Source organism: Danio rerio, chromosome 23, assembly GCF_049306965.1.
Source record: "Danio rerio strain Tuebingen ecotype United States chromosome 23, GRCz12tu, whole genome shotgun sequence".
NCBI classification, from domain to species: domain Eukaryota; kingdom Metazoa; phylum Chordata; class Actinopteri; order Cypriniformes; family Danionidae; genus Danio; species Danio rerio.
In genome coordinates, this window is record NC_133198.1 from 42,090,149 (window position 1) to 42,111,984 (window position 21,836).

Consider the following 21,836-nt stretch of genomic DNA (forward strand, 5'->3'; position numbering starts at 1 on the left):
ACAAGAAAATAAATGAATGAATGAATGTTATTGTATTACATTAAATGTTTTATTATTATTTATTTATTTATTAATATCTAATTATTATTACAACAAATAGGCATTATAATGTATTATTATTATTATTATTATTATTATTATTATTTATAATAAAATAATACAAAGAAGAAGTAAAAAAAGACATAATATTAAAATGTTATTGTATTATACGTAATGTTTTATTATTTATTTATTCATAATTTAGAAACTCCTGAAGGTTTGGAACAACAGCAAGACTTTCAATCAAGACTTGCTTGTTTTGCCAATTTCCAAACTTGCTTGTTTTGCCTGTCTCATCATCATCATCAGTAGCCTATATTAAATTAATTTGTATATGAATTGTTAGACGTCTGATTAATGTGAATGCATAATTATTGTGAAAAGCGCTATACAATTAATTGAATAACTTGAATTGAATTGTATGTGGTCCGTCATGTCTGCTGTCTGTCTCAGTCTCACTATTATTCAACAGTGTGTTTCTCTTCTTCTCTTTTTCAGGTCTGACATGCCTCTGAATCTCAGCATATGGGGATAAAAATGTGCTGTAAATTAATGATGAGTGGATTATTCACACCCTGAGCTCAACGCCTGAGGTGACGACCAATCATATGTAAATATTTCATTGAAGAGAAGTCTGAGAAATAAATGTCCTCTGCAACACGCACACACACTTTCCATCAGTCTGTTATTACTCTAAAATAACCAGAATAATAATCAGTAATAATATACTTGGTTTTGTTCACTTTGTTAAATAAACTTGTGCATATTAAACCCGATTTTTAGTTAATAATAAGTTTATTATATAATATCTAGATGTTTATATACAGTATATGATTATGTGATCATATCAAAATGTAGTATGGTGTTGAAATATATTTGATATATAATGTAGTCATTCATTCATTCATTTTCTTTTTGGCTTAGTCCCTTTATTATTTAGGGGTCGCCACAGCGAAATGAACCGCCAACTTATCCAGCATATGTTTTACGCAGCGGATGCCCTTCCAGCTCCAACTCATCACTGGGAAACACCCATACTTTGATTAATAATTTGATACAATGATTAATAAATAATGAGTAAATACAAATATATAAATATATAAATGATGCTTAATAAACAAAAAAAATTTAATAAAAATCTAAATTTCCCAGATTTCATCTATTTTTATTTCACTCATATTACATTTTTTATTTGAATATGATATCATTTTATGTGAAAATACAATATTTACATATTATTTTATATATTACTCTGGCTGTAACGATAATTATTATTATCAATAATATATGGTAGTAATTTATTTGACAATTTATATTATTATTAATATTAAAGCATTATTATATTTAATGCATGCATAGTGCTTAAACAATTGCTATGTAAAACGCAATATATGTATATATATATAAAAACATTTTAAAATGTCTCAAAAGTCATGTAAGACCCACTCACAGGTCTGCTGAATCTGACCGCTGGAGAGGCGCTGTGTCGGACTCCTGTAGTCCTGCTGTTCTGGTGGAGCTCCGGCGCCCCCGTGTGTTCAGCGAAACTGCAGAAGGTGATGTTTTGCAGTCATTAGGCAGAAGCTCAGCTGACTTCACATCCACTGACAGAGACAAGGAAATATCATTTACAGGGGAAACACCTCCAGATGTTTCTTATTCATTTTTCAGAAACCTCCTTAGAATGAGGAAAGAGTGATTAAAATTTTGGTAATGATTGATTAGATTATTAAAATGACATAAAATATAGTATAACAGTCATACTACATACTTTACAAACTTAAATATCATTAGAAAATATAAACCATTTAATTATGTCTGTCTATCTATCTATCTATCTATCTATCTATCTATCTATCTATCTATCTATCTATCTATCTATCTATCTATCTATCTATCTATCTATCATCTATCTATCTATCTATCTGTCTATCTATCTATCATCTATCTATCTATCTATCTGTCTGTCTGTCTGTCTGTCTGTCTGTCTGTCTGTCTGTCTGTCTGTCTGTCTGTCTATCTATCTTCCTTCATTGTTCCTTCTGTCCATCTATCTATCTATCTATTATCTATCTATCTATCTATCTATCTATCTATCTATCTATCTATCTATCTATCTATCTATCTATCTATCTGTCTGTCTGTCTGTCTGTCTGTCTGTCTGTCTGTCTGTCTGTCTGTCTGTCTGTCTGTCTATCTATCTATCTTCTTTCATTGTTCCTTCTGTCCATCTATCTATCTATCTATTATCTATCTATCTATCCATCCATCCATCCATCCATCCATCCATCCATCCATCCATCCATCCATCCATCCATCCATCCATCCATCCATCTATCTATCTATCTATCTATCTATCTATCTATCTATCTATCTATCTATCTATCTATCTATCTATCTGTTACTGTCTTATGCTGTCTATAGTTATGTACAACAACGTGGCAGTATCTGAAACAAAAATACAGATGTACATATGAAATGAATGAATGAATAAATAAATAAATAATTAAATTAAATTAAATTAAATTAAATTAAATTAAATTAAATTAAATTAAATTAAATTAAATTAAATTAAATTAAATTAAATTAAATTAAATTAAATTAAATTAAACTAAAGTAAATTAAGTGACACAGTGGCTCAGTGGTTAGCACTGTCGCCACAAAGCAAGAAGGTCTCTGGTTTGCCTGAGCCAGTTGGCATTTCTGTGTGGAGTTTGCATGTTCTCACCATGTTGGCTTGGGTTTCCTCCGAATGCTCTGGTTTCCCCCAGAAGTCCAAAGACATGCGCTACAGGTGAATCGGGAGAGCTAAATTGACCGTAGTGTATGTGTGTGAATGAGTATGTATGGGTGTTTCCCAGTGATGGGTTGCAGCTGGAAGGGCTTCCGCTGTTTAAATCATATGTCCATTCCGCTGTGGCGACCAGGGATGAATAAAGGGACTAAGCAAAAGGAAAATGAATTAATGAAAATAAAATAAAAAGAGCAAGTTTTTTTTTTCTCCAGTAGTTTCTATATAAGAATGAAAGATTAATAGCACTTTTTGTTTTATTATCATCAAGGCGTTTATATATAAAAATAATCACATTATAAAAGATACAACATATTGCTTTCAACATATTGGGCCTAGTATATTATATATTTATATATATATATATATATATATATATATATATATATATATATATATATATATATATATATATATATATATATATATATATATATATAATTTTGTTTAAATTCCTCTTTCTTTGTCAAACTAAAAAGAAAACCTACTTTAAAATAATTTACTACCTCTCTATTATATATTTTTCATATTATTCAACCTCCTTTTAGATGTCAAAATCACTGTTTTCACCTTGTCACACACCCAGAGTTTTAAACTTCAACAATAAAATTTTTAAATATTATTTATATTTATATCTATTAATGTATCTTAATTAAGTAAAACCAGAAAAATAATTTAAATATTGTATAGTAATTAATCTGAGACTATTATCAATATAATTTTTATACAAAAGATAGCTGTCACACAGTATCAGTGTCATTTCCACCACGACACTGTAATGTCACTTTAAAAGGTTTGTGTGAAAGATTATTTAGGTGGTTTCTATAAAAATAATTAGTGCCATCTGAGAACATGTTCAAGATGGAGGGATTTTACATATCTATCAACAACACAATATTGCTTGATAAGGAAATACATTTATTCTATGTCATTTTTAGGGCCAGACGGAATCTGCGGATGTTTTTTGCTATTTCTGCGGAGAATTTTGGTAAAAATCTGCGGATTTCTGCAGAATTATTTTGGGAGTATCTAGCGGAGTACCATAACTAGAACCTTAATATATTAAATAAAAAGTAATAAATTACTGAATAAAAACTGAATAAATTCAGATTTACAGATTTACTCAAGTAAATAAACAGAATTAATAATGGGCAAAAAATTTGCGGAATTCTGCAGAAAATCTGCGGAATTCTGCGCGCGCAGATTCCGTGTGGGCCTAGTCATTTCCAAACATGTTGTACCTTCAAAGATGTTTTTAGAAACAAAACAAAATCAAGGTTAAAAAAAAGAGTGTTTTGTATACATGAAAGGCTAGTATCAATTCAAAGCTCATCGGTGAAGCTATTTTTCATGTTTTCACGATAAACTGTTGAAATGTCATTTTCACCACTGTCATTTACATCACCACACACGTTTTAAAATAATATTTAGAAAGTCCTCATCACACATTAAAGGTGTATTTACAATATTTATGCTCTATTTAATATACAAATTCGGTTTATTTATTTTCTAATAAGCCCTTAACCAAATTAATATTAAATTCTAGAGTGTGACAGGTGTATAATTCAGCATTTGGTCCTAAGGGACTAATTTATTTAATTGACAAATGAATAATTATTGTATATATTGTGGAAAAATTGGTTAAACTAGATATAAAAATGATCTTAGACAAAGTTTCACTGCCATCATTTATTTCATTTTGAAATAAAAGCTGTATATTGAGATGTGATGGAATTGACATTTGTTTAGTTCACGATGGAAAAAAATGTTTCTCTTTTATCTAATTTTGTCCTCTTACAGATCTTAAAACTAGACAAATTGTTTAAACTTTTGAGGCTATGTAACGTTAATTTTGAACAAGTTTTTTACTCAACTTCACAAGGCTAAAAATGCCCGTAGTTGAAGAATGGCCCTTACAGTGTTACGTTTGTATTCATTCATTCATTCATTTTTTCTTGTTGGCTTAGTCCCTTTATTTATCCGGGGTCGCCACAGCGGAATGAACCGCCAACTTATCCAGCAAGTTTTTACGCAGCAGATGCCCTTCCAGCCGCAACCCATCCCTGGGAAAGTTAAGTTTGTATGTTTAGGTAAAACATAGACTGTAAAAAAAGGTAAAGCCATGTCATAAACATAATACCCTTACCATGCATACAACGTTTCAAAATCATCACAAAACACACTTTTATTATCACACTTTTTAATCCAAGTTTAAATCTTAAATATTAACTGAATGAACTTACCTGCGTCTCCTGACTGTTGAGGCGCTGCTTCTGTTCAACAGCCCTGAACGCTTTCCAGCGACGAAATGTTGTTTACCGTCAAGCAGTTCACACTGTCGCAAAACCCTCAACTCTGCTGAAAACCCCGTTTGAAATGAAGAGGACACGGAACAGCAACAGCAGCAAACGCGAATTAAAGTTGTCAAATACAGCACATACTCAAAATCAGCTGACATTTTCATCCAGATGGCAACATTCAACGGAGAAGGTATAAAAAGATATGAGAAAATCAAAGAAATGCATTGTTTTGAAATAGACTTTAAAAGAAAACCCTTCGTGAAATAACGTTAGATACCTATACATTAAGAGATCCAGTAAACTGGTGATGCTGGTAAACTGATAGATTCAGGAAAAGTCCATTTTAATATGTCATAATAAATATATATATTATAATAACAATGTTTATGTGGCATGTTTCTTACATTGTTGATTAAACGTAAATGGAAGTTGCTTAAGATATGGAGATAACGTACACTAATTTGGTAATAAGTGTAAGGTTTTATTTTCGCACATTTATTCATTTTAATAATATCTATATTGTTTACCACGTCAAAATTGAAGTAAAATTGGTTTTATATTCTAACATTCGTTCAGTGACAACTTGTGACACTGTCTCTATATTGTTTATCACACTATTTTTAATGTTTAATATCAATAATGAGTAAAATCCATTGAGGTAAAAATTCACACTTTCAGACTTCCCAGTTAATAATATAGGTTTAGAAAAGTATTTTAAAAAAAAGGAAAATCATATTAGCAGACAATGACTATCAAAGTACAACATTGATCACAGTCATTTAAATAGTATTAATGTTTTGAAGTCATACTTACATGAGATTGTTGTACTGAAGTCATTGGTTGCAAATATGATTTCTATGTTTTCTATATATTTTCAATATATATAAATCAGTAATAATATTACTTTTTTATTGTATATTTTAATGCTTTATTTTAAAGGAGAATGTATATAAATCAAATTTTACCAGTGACACACAGACTATATTGTTTACCATGCTACTTTGTATATTGTGTCCGAAATCTTATGTAAGAATGACTGTGACTGATATAAAAAATGTAAAAAGAGCTAAATTCAAGAGAAGAAAAAAATCCAAATGTTTAGTTGAAATGTTGTAGTTTGTAATTTGTTTTGCAATATTTTGCAAAAATATGGAAATGTATTATCTTTAAATTTCTAAAGATGTTTGATGACTAAAATATTATTTTAATAAATATATCCGTTTAATAATGCACCAAAATATATGACCGATATTCACTGAGAAATGGAGTCAAATATTCATTTCTGAAATGGGGTGTACTCAGTTATGCTGAGAACTGTAACTATGACTTCAAAACAACATTAGCACTATTTAACTGACTGTAAAGAGTGTTGTACTTTGATAATAATTTGCTGTTGGTATGATTTCCCAATTTAGAAATACTTTTCTGAAAGTAAATTAATAAGGAGAATGTCTTAATATGCAACTATAACCAACTTTATCTTATCATCAATTATGCGATTTTAAAATAACGCCTGTTGTACTTTTTTATCGTGATATAGAGAAGACAACCACTCAAAAATAATCCAGTGTAATAATAGGTAATATACTAACAAATCTGACTTTTTGCTTTTTGCTTGGTTATGTTTGTAAATTTCACAACCTCATTATAACGTGTGACCGATATTCTTATGTTTTTACAAGTGTCACATGTTTAAAATATTCAACACTTTACTTTTTCTTTGTACCTAATTAAATGAATGCTAATATTATGAAACTGACCCATATCCTGTATAGGATTGTGTTTAAATTAGAGCTGTGAACCTACACTAGTCTCACGGTTCGGTTCGGTTACGATTATCATGCCATCGATTCGGTTCAATTCGATATTTCAGTGCATCACATTTTCTTCACAGCAGCAGCTCTTGTATTAAAATGTATGAATATATTTATATTTATATAGGTTATTATTTGTAATACAATTGTGTCATTTAATACAGTCAGATATATAAACTGTAACTTTAAAAAAAATTAGCATTTAGCAAATAATATAAACAAATATAAATATCCAGCTCAATTTCTGATCCTTGTCTAGTTCTATTACACCTCTTTGATTGGTTACACCCTCAACAGAAACGGTTGCGATTGGCTCTTGCGCGCTGCGCTCTTCAGATGAATGATAAGCGGCAGGTGGCAGCGGCGATCTCACAGCTGATCTATGATAGACACGGTGGAGAAAACTCTGCAGACACGCGCTCGTTTCTGTACGAGCGGAAAAGAAAAGTCACGCCAGCAGGTCAAATGGGCCACTGTGTGTGTGTGAGAAAGAGAGAGAGACAGAGACAGAGGCAAAGCGAAAGTGAGCGAGAGAGAGAGAGCGAGAGAGAGATGGGGTAGGCTACTTTTATTCTCAAACACACACAGTGAAATTGTGCACAGTTCATGAGTATTAAGTAGTTAGAGCGTTGTAAATACTCGCGATCGTCTCCCTCGCGACAGAGCGCATATGAGGTAAATGACGTCAGTAATAACCGGTTATGATTATTACTGAACCGATACCGAATTGTCCGCGTCTGCATTGCGGTGCATTGAAGAAACGATTAATTTTGACACCCCTAGTTTAAATATATATATTTACAAACACAGCAAATTCAAGACATTGTTATATCATTATTTATTTATTACTGCACTTATCATTATATTTTTGCTGTAACTTTTTAGGGGATTTTTAACAAGCTTAAAATTGAAATTTGCGTTTTTTAATACTGCACTAAGAAAGCGTAAAAACACCTTTAAAGGGGTTTTTATGTGAAATAATTACTCATACATTAACATGAGGGTTGCCAAGTTTTCTTGACAAAAGTAGCCCAATGGCCATTCAAACTAGACCAAAACTCAAAATATGGTGTTTAAATAAGTTTTAATACTGGTTTAATTATTACATAGCAAAAATGCTGGAGTTTGAGATCCTGCCAACTGTTATTGAAACGAAAACCCCCACGGTCATGCATAACCTTTCCTGCTCTGGAACACACACTCACACAGAGAAGCATTAGAAGTCTTTCATCTGCTGCTTACAGTAGAATACCGCAAATTTCCAATATACAGTAATTAACTATAAAAATAGTACAAAAATACCCATAATGCAGTGCACATTACAGTAGTGAACTTCACAGAAAGTTTGTGGTATTTTACTGGCCGTCTTTGCAGTAAGTAACAGTAAAATTGCAGTAAAGTCTTACATTGTGACATATAATTGATTGCTTGTAAATAAAAATAAACAGAAATGCTTCTTAACGTCATTTGTCTCTCTTCTGGTATATTCAATGTTGTTTCATAGGCATAAATCACCTGTTAGTAGAAGTGAGTCCTGACATCCACATCTGCGGCTTCTGCAAACAGCAGTACAACAACGTCGAACTGTTTTTTGCTCACAAGCAAAACTGCTGCCAGATCCCCTCCACTCATATATCAGTTCGAAATGCTGGAGCCAGTGGTGAGTCTGAATGCTCAAGTACTCATTTTTCAAGATTATAATTAAGGCTGCACGATATTGGAAAAATGACATTGTGATATTTTGTTTTGCTGCGATATATTGTGATATAAATAAGATTTCACCAGATGAATTGAATAGTTCAATTTGGGAAAAAAATCATTAATTTAGATAGATTTGGATATACAAGTCTTTTTCTATGCAGTGTGTTTGAATACATCATAATAAATTACAAGCATATAAAGTACAAATACAATAGAGCAAAGATAAAAGTGAATTATAAAGCACTTTATGGTTTTCTGGAGAGTCAACCGTTTTCAGGTACAGAAATTGAACAGTCAAACATTAAATAGCATGGTCATCATTGTATAAGTTATCTTCAATCTTTATCTTTTAATCTTTATTAAATCATCTAATCCTGCAGTGTGACTATTGTGAACTCACACATTGCAATATCGATGCTCAAACGATATATTGTTCAGCCCTAGTTATGGATGACTCTTCATGTAGTAGTCTGTGCTGTTTACTAATCACTAAACTATTGTTTTTAAGAGTCGCTTCAGACGTGTGTGTCGAAAGTCAAGAAGACCCTCACCAAAGCCCAAAAAAACCCCTCCAAAAAGCTGAAACCGGCACTCACCCAAAAACGACACATATGCACGTTCTCAGGTTTGTATTGACAACACAATACTGCAATGTTGACCTTCTGATATGAAAGGTTTTAGTATACATCCTAGAATGTAAAACAAAGCTGGGTTTTCGAATGATTGCAAATTACATAATACAAATAAATTTATTACAAATCGATTCAATTAACTTAGTGGTTTCTGGCAAATTTAAGTTTTTGAAGATATATTTAACAAAGCGGTTGTCTCAAAAAAAAACCTAAGAATTGTGTTGTTTCATCAATTGAGTAATTTGAGCAAGCTGCAAATGTCTTGTCTTTTTTATTTATTTATTTATTTTGAGTGTAGGAAATTCATATTTACGATTCCATACAACAACATACCAGATATTAGTTTGTTGCAAAAGTCTTGGTTAATAGTTAATTACTCGAAATGTGTGCCATAATAGCTATAACTTAATAGCAAATGCAGAGAACTAATAATACATTTAAAGCAGTCTATTTTTGTGTCAAAAGTTTTGGGAAGAATATATACATGTACATTACCTTACAAAAGTCTTGTCGTCGATCCTAGTTGTAAGAGCAGCAAATAATAACTCGATTTCTAGTTGGTCATTTGTAAAAGTGGCAGAAGGTTGATTTTTCTGATGAATCATCTGTTGAACTGCATTCCAATCATCAAAAATACTGCAGAAGACCTATTGGAACCCGCATGGACCTAAGATTCTCACAGAAATCAGTTAAGTTTAGTGAAGGAAAAATCATGGTTTGGGGTTACATTCAGTATGGGGGGTGCGAGAGATCTGCAGAGTGGATGGCAACATCAGCAGCCTGAGGTATCAAGACATTTGTGCTGCCCATTACATTACAAACCACAGGAGAGGGCGAATTCTTCAGCCTTATACTTCAGCCTCCACATCAAAATTCCTCAAAGCAAAGAAGGTCAAGGTAGAGATCTGCGCGGGACTGTTTTTAATTCCGCTCCTGGCAGGTTTTAGTCCAAACCTGACCGCTCCCGCTTGTATTCAGCATTTGTTGTCCGGCTACCCGCTAACAGGAACAAAGACAGCGTCAGAGTCCAGACAGCCTATAAACACACACACATAGACACACAGCACCAAGCAAGCGACTATAGATATATAGATACTATAGATATATAATAAATATACACAGTACACACACTTAATTTATGCCAAAACAAACCTTTATTTTGTATGTGGTTAATCAACGTTCAACTTTGATAATACAAATAGTTTTTCAATACATCTTTAATAAATTTTTTAATACATCTAATAATATTGTTTTTTAAACATCTTGAGTCATGTTTAATAAAAAAGCAATTAATACATGCATTTTCTTAACATATTTAATATATTAAAAGTAAAATGTGTACTTTATGTAGAGCTTAAAAGATATTTAACTAATGTCACCTTTGTTTTGTTTGCCTTGGTTTATGTCAAATTTTGGTTATGGTCAAATTTTTAATGATTTAAATTACTTTGTATTATATTGATTTATATTACTCTATAATATTTGCTTATAAATTATGTTCTCTAACATTGCAAAAGTAAAACATTAAACATTGATTATTGGTTGAATTTATTATTAGAACGTATGGCTGTGGAAAGGATGATTGCTGTAGCTAGGCAGAGCGGTGGATTTTATTAATGAATTTTTCTCTCTTATGTCTGTTCTTATGTGCAATACTAATATTATTAGATATTCTAAGTAAGTTCTCTATTAATAAATATGTGAATTGAATATGTAAGCATTAGATTTTATAATTTTGGGGGGCATTAATTAAGTCATCATTTTTCTCTCTTTCTGTTTTTGTGTGTAATACTAATGTTAGATATTCCAAGCAAATTCTCTATTAAAAATATGCAAACTGCGAAACTGCCACAATGTATTTTGTCTGCTTGTATATTTTATGTGTGTTAATATGTCACTAAGTGAAGTTTCACTAACTAATTTCCACCTGATCTCGTACTCTCCTTACATGCTCTATCCACCAGATGGGAGCCCTGGGCTCAATTATCTCCGAGCTCAGGGTTCTCTCCCAGGACAGCATGCCAAACCTGCTACCATCAAACAATATCTAAGTGTGAACTCTTGAAATGTTGTATCAATGTTAATTGCCACAAAAAAATATATAAAAGCATTATACAGTTGAAGTCAGAATTATTAGCCCTCCTGAATTATTGACCTTTATTGACCTGAATTATTGACCTTTATTGAATTATTGATTTTCTCTAGAAGAAAAAATATTATAGGAAATACTGTTAAATTGTCTTTGCTTCGTTAAATAAGACTTGAGAAATATTTTAAAAAGTATAAATATTTCACAAGAGGGCTAATAATTTTGACTTCAACTGTATTTAATATTTCATTTTTTATTTTAAGGGTGCACATTCAAAACTCAGTATGGTCAGAAAGACATGGAGAGACATATTTTAACACATACTGGTAAGTGATTTTCCTCTCTGTGGCTTCATCTTACACTTATTAAAATATGAAGGTGCTGAGATCTGACTCCTGTGTTCAGGTGAGAGGCCTTTCGAGTGTGAACTCTGTCATAAACGCTTCAGCCGCCGCGATAAACTGAATCTCCACAGCCGTTTGCACACGGGAGAGAAACCGCACAAGTGTAAGTACTGTACATATGCGGCGGCCGACAGCAGTAGCCTGAAGAAGCATCTCCGCATCCACTATGACGAGAGACCCTTTAAGTGTCAGATTTGCCCCTACGCCAGCCGGAACTCCAGCCAGCTGACCGTTCACCTCAGATCTCACACAGGTGAGCTTTTTTTCAGCACATTTCTAAACATAATAGTTCTAATAACTGATTTATTTTATATGTGCCATGACGACAGTACATAATATTTTAATAGATATTTTTCAAGATACTACAATTAGCTTAAAGTGACATTTACCACGTCGCCGTAAATAAAATATTTCTCCAATATATGCATCGTGTGTGTATTTATATATACATAATATGAATACGAATTAATATACACAGTACACACAAATTTATTGTCAAAACAAACTTTTATTTTGAATTATATATATTTAAACTTAAGTCATATGTCATGTCATTATGTGACATATTTTAAAACTCAATGTAGGGGTCACAATGCAGCCCCCAAAAACAAATTAATTGATATTTCAAATCTTTTACTGATTTATAATCAAAAAGTTTTTAATCATTTAAAATATAACACTTAGTCTTTTATATATTTAATAAGTACATTTCTGTTTCAATTTAGCATGTATATAAATATGTTACACTTAATTATAATAGAACAATACTTCATGTTAGTTAAAGTAAAATGGTAAGTCCTGTCTTTAAGCTGCGTTTTGTTTTCAGCTACACAGAGTATTTCCAGGTACTGATTTTTGATAATTAACATTTGCATGTGAAACATTGCCAAAAGATTAATAAGATAAAACTGTTTTCCTGTTTCTTGTTTTCGAAGTCAGACAGCACATCTTTGTAATGTTATGAAAGTGATAACACTCGCAATCAGTGCTGTGCATGCATTTGCTTTGCCAAAACTGAGTAAAACATCTAAAACGTTTTTTTTTATTTAATTTTTTTGGTTGTTTTTGCCAAAGTCCATCATCAAAGGGGTTTAGTGTTACTATTATTACCTTCAGAACTGTCTTGAGCATCTGCACTCCCAAAGAGCGTCTCACGCCACCAAAAACCACAGCGCGTTTATTGCGTTTCATCTTCTCAGGTCCAAGTAAATCATCGTTTAAGAAAAAAGGCCCACAGTTGCTTTTCCTACCACAGCAAATGACATTTTTCTAGTTGATATTTGTCGGCAGTTTATCATGAAGTGCTGATTTTGTTCTCTGCAACGCATTGGATGAAAACGCTACTTTATTCGCAAATGTTTTATGCGACAATCCAATTTTGCACATAGATCTAATTCACATCTTTGCATGGAAACATAACCCCTGGGATTACAGGAGCTCTCTTTTTAGCATTTGGTAGCAACGGTGGTGGGCCTAATCACTGATAATGATGAGACGGCCTACAGAGAGGAGGTGCACACTCTGACGCAGTGGTGTGAGGAAAACCCCCTCTCACTCAAGATCAGCAAAACCAAGGAGCTGGTGGTGGGTTTTAGGAGAGAGAAGAGAGAACACACCCCCATCACCATCAACTGGATGCCAGTGGAGAGTGTCAGCACTTTCAAGTTTCTTGGAGTCCACATCCCTGAGGATTTAACTGCTCACACAGACACAGTGCTGAGGAAGGCACAACAACGCCTATTCTTCCTCAGGCGTCTCAGGAGGTTTGGAATGAGCCCCCACATCCTCCGCTCCTTCTACACCTGCACTGTGGAGAGCATCCTGACTGGCTGTATCACCACCTGGTATGAAAATAGCACCAGCAGCAATCGCAAAGGCCTACATAGGATTTGCGAACTGCTGGACGCATAGTAGGAGGTGAGCTTCCCTCCCTCCAGGACATTTACACCAGGCGGAGCATGAGGAAAGCCAAGATAATTATCACCGACTCCAGCAACCCAAGCCATAGGCTTTTCTCTCTGCTACCCTCAGGCAGATGGTTCCGCAGCATCTGATCACGCACCAGCCGACTGAAGGAAAGTTTCTTCCCTCAGACTATCAGGCTGATGAACACTTAACACACCACACACAGACTCTTCCATACCCTCACAGCACACCATCATTATGTAGCATGCACTGCACTTTAACCAATCCATACTTGAAACAATACTGCCTACAGCTATGCGGACACCTATTTATTGTACATATTGCTGTCAATTTTACATTGTCCTGTTTTTTTGGGAGTGTGCCGTTGTATTTTGCACTGGCGTTGTATCTGTATTTTGTACTATTTTGTATTTGTACTATTTTGTGGCAATAAAAGTGATTTGATTTGATATTTGACTTATCCAAATATGGTTTGTTAAACAAGAGAAAGAGGCTAAATTTGTAGAGCGGGTGGTCAAGAGGACCAGGATTGAGAATTGCTGCTTTAGAAGAACAAAAAGATGACCTGAGTTTTTACTGCAAATGTCACATCCTTAACCCTGGAATTTCTCACATCTGTATTGACTTCACATCCATGCCTGTTTTCCTCCTCAGGTGATGCCCCATTCCAGTGCAACCAGTGCGATGCCAAATTCAAGATCAACTCCGACCTGAAACGCCACAGTCGGGTTCACTCTGGTGAGAAGCCTTACAAATGTGACCTTTGCGATTATCGTTGTGCCATGAAGGCCAATTTAAAATCTCACGTGCATCTGAAGCACAGCGCCTCGGACTCCTTCCACTGCTCCAAGTGTGATTTCCAGTGCTCCACCAAAGCCGCCTTGCGACACCATTCGCGGCAGCACCAACCAGCCCAGCCTTTGCAGTGCAGCGAGTGCAGTTACTCCTGCTCCAGCAAGGGGGCGCTCAAGATCCACGAGCGTGTGCACTCTGACGAACGACCATTTAAATGCGACCTCTGTTCATTTGCTAGTAAGCAGCGCAGCAATTTGCTAATCCACACTAGAAAGTGTCATGCGGATAAACCAGACAGGCTGAGTAAATCCGGAAGGATTAGCGGGAATGGGGAAGATCTGACGAAACCGATTAGTTCACGTTACAGAGCGAAACTAGAAGCCACACGAGCATATCGTTGTGATTTATGTGAGGCTTCATTCGTCAGGGAAGATTCTCTTCGCAGTCACAAGAGGCAGCATAACAATATCACACAACAACAAAGTCATAATCAGACTTCACAAACTTCTACCAAACAACCTGTACAGAACATACCGGAAGCTTCAATCGCAACTGAATCACCTTCAACCTACAACACGACGCATCTTAAAATCATAGTGGCGCCCTCTTTAGGATCGGAGGCTAGTTTTGTTCAGACTTCAAAGTCTGGAGCCGTTTTACTTGGTTCGGATGATCACGATGTGCTTTTGAACCCTGTATTACAACACGTTAGCATGCTAGCACCAGAAGGTGCTCTCGAGCACCAGACTGTTTTACTTGCTCAAATCAGCCCCAGTGAAACCGTCTCTCAGAGCAGTTCTCAAAACTTCATCGCCTCCTGTTCAGCGTCTGCTTCTGAAGCCACGCACACCTTCATTACATCCTGTTCTGACCTGGAAAGCCTCCATAAGCTCATCCAGGAGGGTGGGACTGAGGTTACGGTGGTAACGGAAGCAAATCCTATGATCGCCTCCACTAAGGAATCTTTGAACATTGACGGTTCTTCATCTCAGGACATGTCCAGGCACGCTGGAAATATTTTGCCTCATGATGCTTTAGATATAGGTCCACCAGGGACTATTCTCGTTCAGAGTCTCCCTCTGTCGATTTCAACACAACATCAGGAGGACGATAAGTTCCATCTGTCGCCGCACCATATATTTTCAGACTCCAACACAGTAGACATCAGTGACTCGTAGTTAGCAAATTTCTCTTAAAAAATCTGTTTGAATATGGTTCATTTCATGTTTTTTATTCAGGAAATGCTTTATGTTTTGTTGGGATGACTGTGCTATTGGTGTTCATACAGAATTGACAACACAATCACTAATTTAATTCACATTACAATGAACAAGGTAAGCGATTTATTGCTCAATCCAGTATTTCCCAACCCTGTTCCTGGAGGCACACCACCAGTACATATTTTGGACATCTCCCTCATCTGACTATTCATTTCAGGTTTTGGAGTCTCTTCTAATGATGCAATGAGTTGATTCAGGTGTGTTTGATAATGTGGACTGTGAACAGGATTGGGAAACAATGGTTCACAAAACGTAAATAAAACAAAATGGCGTACTCCCAAAAATTACAATTCTGTCATCATTTACTGCACCCTTCACTTGTTCAAAACCTATTTGAGAGCCGTTCCTCTGTTGGACACAAACAAGTATATTTTATTAACATTCTTGTTGATGACACTCATTGACTACTATAGTATTTTTTTTCTTACTATGGAAGACAATGGGTGCCATTATTAACAAGAGCTTATTTTGTGTGTTCAACATTAACGTTTAGAAACACATGAGGGAAAATTATTGATCCCCTGAACTATCCCTTTAGTTTACAAATTTGAAAGCAACAAAAAAATTTTATGACTTTTTTCAGATTTGCAGATTTTAACTGTGTTCTTTGGTAATATAAAATGCATTTCCACTGCTACTAACAGTTTGAGAGTCTAAAAATGTTTACAGGCAAAACCCCTGACTCATGATGATACTTTTAGGTCTTATGAAACTCATCGGTCTGTCTGGGCAAGAAGCTGAGCAATTTATTTAACATTATTAATCTACAGCCTTGTGTGTGTGTGTGTGTGTATACATACATATATATATATATATATATATATATATATATATATATATATATATATATATATATATATATATATATATATATATATTCACACACACACACACAATCACATGTGAGCCAAATTTAGTAAAGTTATAAATAATGTTTGATTTCTTGCTCATTGATAAGTTCACCTCATAAGACCTCAATGTATAGCCATAATAACAAATTTTATTTTGCTTCCATATGTTTGTTTTTTCAAAGTGCTGTTGATTTGCATGACATGAATCATCAAGGAATATAATTTTTAGCTGAATCTTCTTTTATGTTCTACATTTTATATATATATATATATATATATATATATATATATATATATATATATATATATATATATATATATATATATATATTTGTTAAATAAAAATAGTTTCATTAAAAATTACGTTTTTTTTCTCCTTAAAAAAGCTAAATAATCTGCCAACGGGGTAAGTAAAATAACAAATTAACTTATTTCAAACTGAAAACAAGATTATTTTGCTTGTTTTAAGAAAAACCTCAATTGATTTTTATTAATTATTTCTGAAAACAAATTTGGACAAAAACAAGAAAGCATTTTTTTTTTATGGATGACCTGCAAATAAACTAACCGAACATTTAAATATTTGGGTGAACTATTTATTTAATTGTCGAGTTTAATTGTTTAAACCACTGCCATTTTGATTTTATCATGTTCACCGGTGTCATAAAACAGAACTTTCATAATCTTAGAAAGACCATGCAACATAAAAGTTGCCATGTTGGATCAGGGAGTTTCATCTTCAAGCTATGCATCAAATGTGGGTGAATTATGCTTCTGCTGTGAAATAAACATCCTCCTTTTTAAGTTTTCGTCTAGCTTTTTGTTCTTAACTATTTTTGTCTGTCTTGTGTTTCCAGGTGGTAAACAAAACCAAAACGTACAAGATTTTCATACTACCTCTTAAAGATTTTGGGTCAGTAGGCTGTTTTGAAAAAATTTATACTTTTGTTCAGCAAGAATGCATTCGATTGGGAGTTGAAGACATTTCTATCATTCAAATGAACATTTTTCATTTACTTTGTTATCAGTCAAACCTTAAAAATCATATTAAGCACCAACATATTATGATAAATAACATTCATTGAGCAGCAAATCATCATATTAGAATAATTTCTGAAGGATTATGTGACACTTATTGACAATAATGCAAAAAAATATGCATTTTTCACAGGGAAAATGTCAATTTTAAGATGCTCAAATAAAACTAAATAAAATTGCAATTATATTTCAAAATATTACTGTTTTTACTGTATTTTTGATTCAATAAATGCAAACTTACACAACAAATTTCAATAATAATAAATCTTACTCCAAACTTTTAATTAGCAAATTTCACATTGAAATCTGTTTGAACGGTTAATTTCCTGTTTCTTTATCTTGTAATTTCTTTGCTTAGAAATGGGACAATAAAGTATAAACAAACAACAAGATGGCAACGCTGATTTTTTGTGTCAGCAAAATTTTCAACACAAATATAATTCGCATTTAAATACAAGGAAAGCAGACAAGGTAAGCCTAACTACAGTAAATATTATTTAGAGATTTTATTTATTTTTTATATTATTATATTCATTCACCCAAAATGTAAAATAATAATTTAAAAATGTGGTTAATACACTCATTAAAAAACTAATTTATTTATTTAATGCAGTTCAATAGCTAATGATACTTTGAGAGTACAAATGCAAACTTCTATACAGTACATTCATTGTTCACTTTATTAGGTACACCTATCCAATTGCCCATTAATGCAAAATTCTAATCAGCCAATCACGTGTCAATAACTTAATGCATTTAGGCATGTAGACATGGTCAAGACGATATGCTGCAGTTCAAACCAAGCATCATAATAGGGAAGAAAGGTGATTTAAGTGACTTTGAAAATGGGTTATTGGTGCCAGACGGGCTCAGAAACTGATCTACAGGGATTTTCATGCACAACCATCTTTACAGAGAATGGTCCAAAAAAGAGAAAATATCCAGTGAGCGGCAGTCATGTGGGCGCAAATTCCTTGTTTTGGTCAGAGGAGAATGGCCAGACTGGTTTGAGCTGATAGAAAGGCAACAGTAACTCAAATAACTACTCGTTAAAAATGAGGTATGCAGAAGAGCATCTCTAAATGCACAACACATCCAACCTTGAGGCAGATGGGCTACAGCAGTAAAAGACCACACCAGGTGCCACTCCTGTTGGCTAAGAAAAGGAAACTAAGGCAACAATTTGCACAGGCTCACCAAAATTGGACAATAGAAGATAATTCTTAATTTCTGATCCGACATTTAGATGGTAGGGTCAGAACTTGGCATCAACAGCATGAAAGCATAGATCCATCCTGCCTTGTATCAACAGTTCAAGCTGGTGGTGGTGGTGGTGTAATGGTGTGGGAGATATTTTCTTGGCACACTTTGGGCCCATTAGTACAAATTGAGCATTGTGTCAACGCCACAGCCTACCTGAGTATTAGTGCTGACCATGTCCATCTCTTTATGACCACAGTGTACTCATCTTCTGATGGCTACTTCCAGCAGGACAATGCACTGTGACATAAAGAATCATCTCAGACTGGTTTCTTGAATATGGAGATGAGTTCACAGTACTCAAATGGCCTCCACAGTCACCAGATCTCAATCCAATACAGCACCATTGGGATGTGGTGGAACAAGAGATTCACATCATGGATATACAGCCGACAAATCTGCAGCAACTGCGTGATGCTATCATGTCAATATGGAGCAAAATCCCTGAGGAATATTTCCAGTTCCTTGTTGAATCTATGCCACGGAGGATTAAGGCAAATCTGAAGGTAAAAGGGGGTCCAACCTGGTACTAGTAATGTGTATCTAATAAAGTGGATGGTGCGTATATATATATATATAAAAAATCTCCAAACTTTTAAATGATTGTGTATGTGAATAACATTTTTTTACTAGAAGCTTGAACTGGTTGCATACTGCTATGTAAAGTAAAGTTTTTTCAAGCAATTAACACTTCACAACAAGGTCTCATTTGCAAACATTTAAAAAAGGCATTAGCGAATAGTATTTGTCGGTAATAATAATAATGAATGTTTTTCTAATAAAAAAAATATGAATAGGCTAGTTAGAAAATAATTTGGATTTACAATTTGCTAAAATATTGTAGGCTACCTTTTTGTTAGTCAGCTACAAATTAAAAGCTTGTTGTGTAAAGCATTAGATGTCACTATATCTCTGTAATCTCTCGAGGTTTTTGTCATCAAAAAAAAAAAAATCCCAAAAATCGCTTGTGGCTATCTTGTTATGACTCATTTGGTTTTTGTATTTTCTGTCAGTCTAGTACACAATGTTCCTGCAGACAAGTCAAGCTTTAAATAGGAAAGTGACAAAGAATTCCTTTAAAAATTCCAAATAAACACTAGTTATACCCGAGTATTGTTGCTGACCATGTCCATCCCTTCTTAACAACTGAGTAGGCTAATGCACACCATAAAGCTAAAAAATGTCTCACTGATTTAATATACGTTGACAAAACTATTGTTAAATAACCAACTGATTTGTCAGCAGCAATAAAATACAGGTTAATAATAACAATAACAACAACAACGCATTGGTTTAAACAAAATCCAATTGTTTGAGAGCAAAACCATTTCCTCCCTCAAGATGGCGGTGCAATACAGCCAGAAAGCGCGGCAGACTCGGCTTTAATCTCGGTAGGACATCAGTCATCTCTTATCTCTTGTTTTCAGTGTAATTTAGGAAATAAAACTTCACCGAGCAGATATTACACACTTATTGATGTTTGAGTTAGCGCCAGTGGCTGATATCCACTTTGTAGCAGTTAACCAATGCCTGCAAGAGCATAAAAAAACTATCGCGTTTCCTGCACTGACAGTTACCAGATAACATCTTTTTCAGGCAGTTGTAGAGATGCAGATGGAGACACATGAAATATGAGTGCTGCTTTTTGCCTGTGCGTGCATATGTCTGACCACCAAGCTCATATCAGGCCATTTTCCCCGCCACAAAACTCGTGTGTAGCTCATCCAAGCAGATAAAGCCTGTGACCTCTTCCTCTTAGTGGATATGAGAGATGGAGAGCACCTGTTTGCGCCTGTTTATCTTTTTTTCACCAACAACTATCGCATTTCATATTTCTCTTTCGGTTAATCCAGCTTTTTTACGCCATGTGGACACTGTGTTTGAAATTGCTGGTTGCGTTTCCGGTTTGTGAAAAATATACAATTTTTGGAATGTAGTTTGTGGTACAAATTGTCCTCATAGGCATTGGGTTAAAGTTTTATATTTGCACATTCAGACTTTTCTTAATAATTTAACTTCAAAAACGTATTCTTTGCAGCTTCTAAAATAGGGAAATGATATTTAGCAGCCAATGACTGTCAAATACACCATTGTTTACCATCGATTAAATAGAGCTAATGTTGATTTGAAGTCTTACTTACATGCAATTTCAGACTGAATATTCAAAGTACTGTGGTAAACAATATAGAGGCGTGTGTTGCTGTTCAAAAATGAACAAATGTGGCAATATAAAACCTACTTTACCGCAATCATACATAGTGAAAACTGAGTGATTTTTGTTACATTTGACTAAAATTTATGATTAATTTTTATCTGTCATGGAAATAAAGTTAGCGAAGCCTACCATGCTCAAAAAAACTGCCTGAAATGTCTGAAGTCAGCCTGGAAATGGCCAAAACCCGTCTGAAGTCAGCCTGGAAATGGCCAAAACCCTTCTAAAACCAGGCTGGAAATGGCCAAAACCCTTCAAAAACCAGGCTGGAAATGTCTGAAATCAGTCTGGAAATGGCCAAAACCCATCTGAAACCAGGCTGGAAATGGCCAAAACCCCTCTAAAATCAAGCTGGAAAATGTGTAAAATCAGCCTGGAAATGGCAAAAACCCATCTAAAACCAGGCTGGATATGTCTGAAATCAGTCTGGAAATGGCCAAAACCCCTTAAAACCATTGGTGTTTTAATGTATTACAAGCATATCTGAGGCCAAGCTTTTTTTAGTTAGCTGTGTTTTGATCCAGGAATTGTATTCTACATTGAAGGCATAGTTCACCTTAAAATAAAAATTCCATCATCAACTACTCACCCTTCACTTGTCACAAACCTGAGTTTCATTCTTTTGTTGGAACACAAAAGAAGTTATTTGGGAAAAATGTTGGGAAACCTGTAACCACCGCCTTTCATAGTATTTGTTTACCCTG

The 21,836-nt window shown here is 34.1% G+C and overlaps 1 protein-coding gene and 1 long non-coding RNA gene across 5 annotated transcripts in view; both read left to right on the forward strand.

Annotated features, from left to right (window-relative positions):
• The first annotated feature begins 5,175 nt into the window (after positions 1 to 5,175).
• Positions 5,176 to 16,058, forward strand: zfp64 (zinc finger protein 64 homolog (mouse)). Its single transcript, NM_001386517.1, has 6 exons — positions 5,176 to 5,320; positions 8,449 to 8,604; positions 9,154 to 9,270; positions 11,630 to 11,692; positions 11,772 to 12,023; positions 14,351 to 16,058. Exons 1-6 carry the CDS (start codon positions 5,299 to 5,301, stop codon positions 15,667 to 15,669), a joined length of 1,929 nt encoding a protein of 642 aa, NP_001373446.1. The 5' UTR covers positions 5,176 to 5,298; the 3' UTR covers positions 15,670 to 16,058.
• Positions 16,059 to 20,236: 4,178 nt separating this feature from the next.
• LOC141380553 (uncharacterized) overlaps positions 20,237 to 21,836 on the forward strand; it is an 80,667-nt gene continuing 79,067 nt past the window's right edge. Inside the window, exon 1 of one of the 4 annotated variants that reach the window (XR_012398706.1) lies at positions 20,237 to 20,311. This is a non-coding gene — a long non-coding RNA (uncharacterized lncRNA). The remainder of the gene's footprint in view (positions 20,312 to 21,836) is intronic. The other 3 variants (XR_012398705.1, XR_012398703.1, XR_012398704.1) reach the window with 3 other exon arrangements.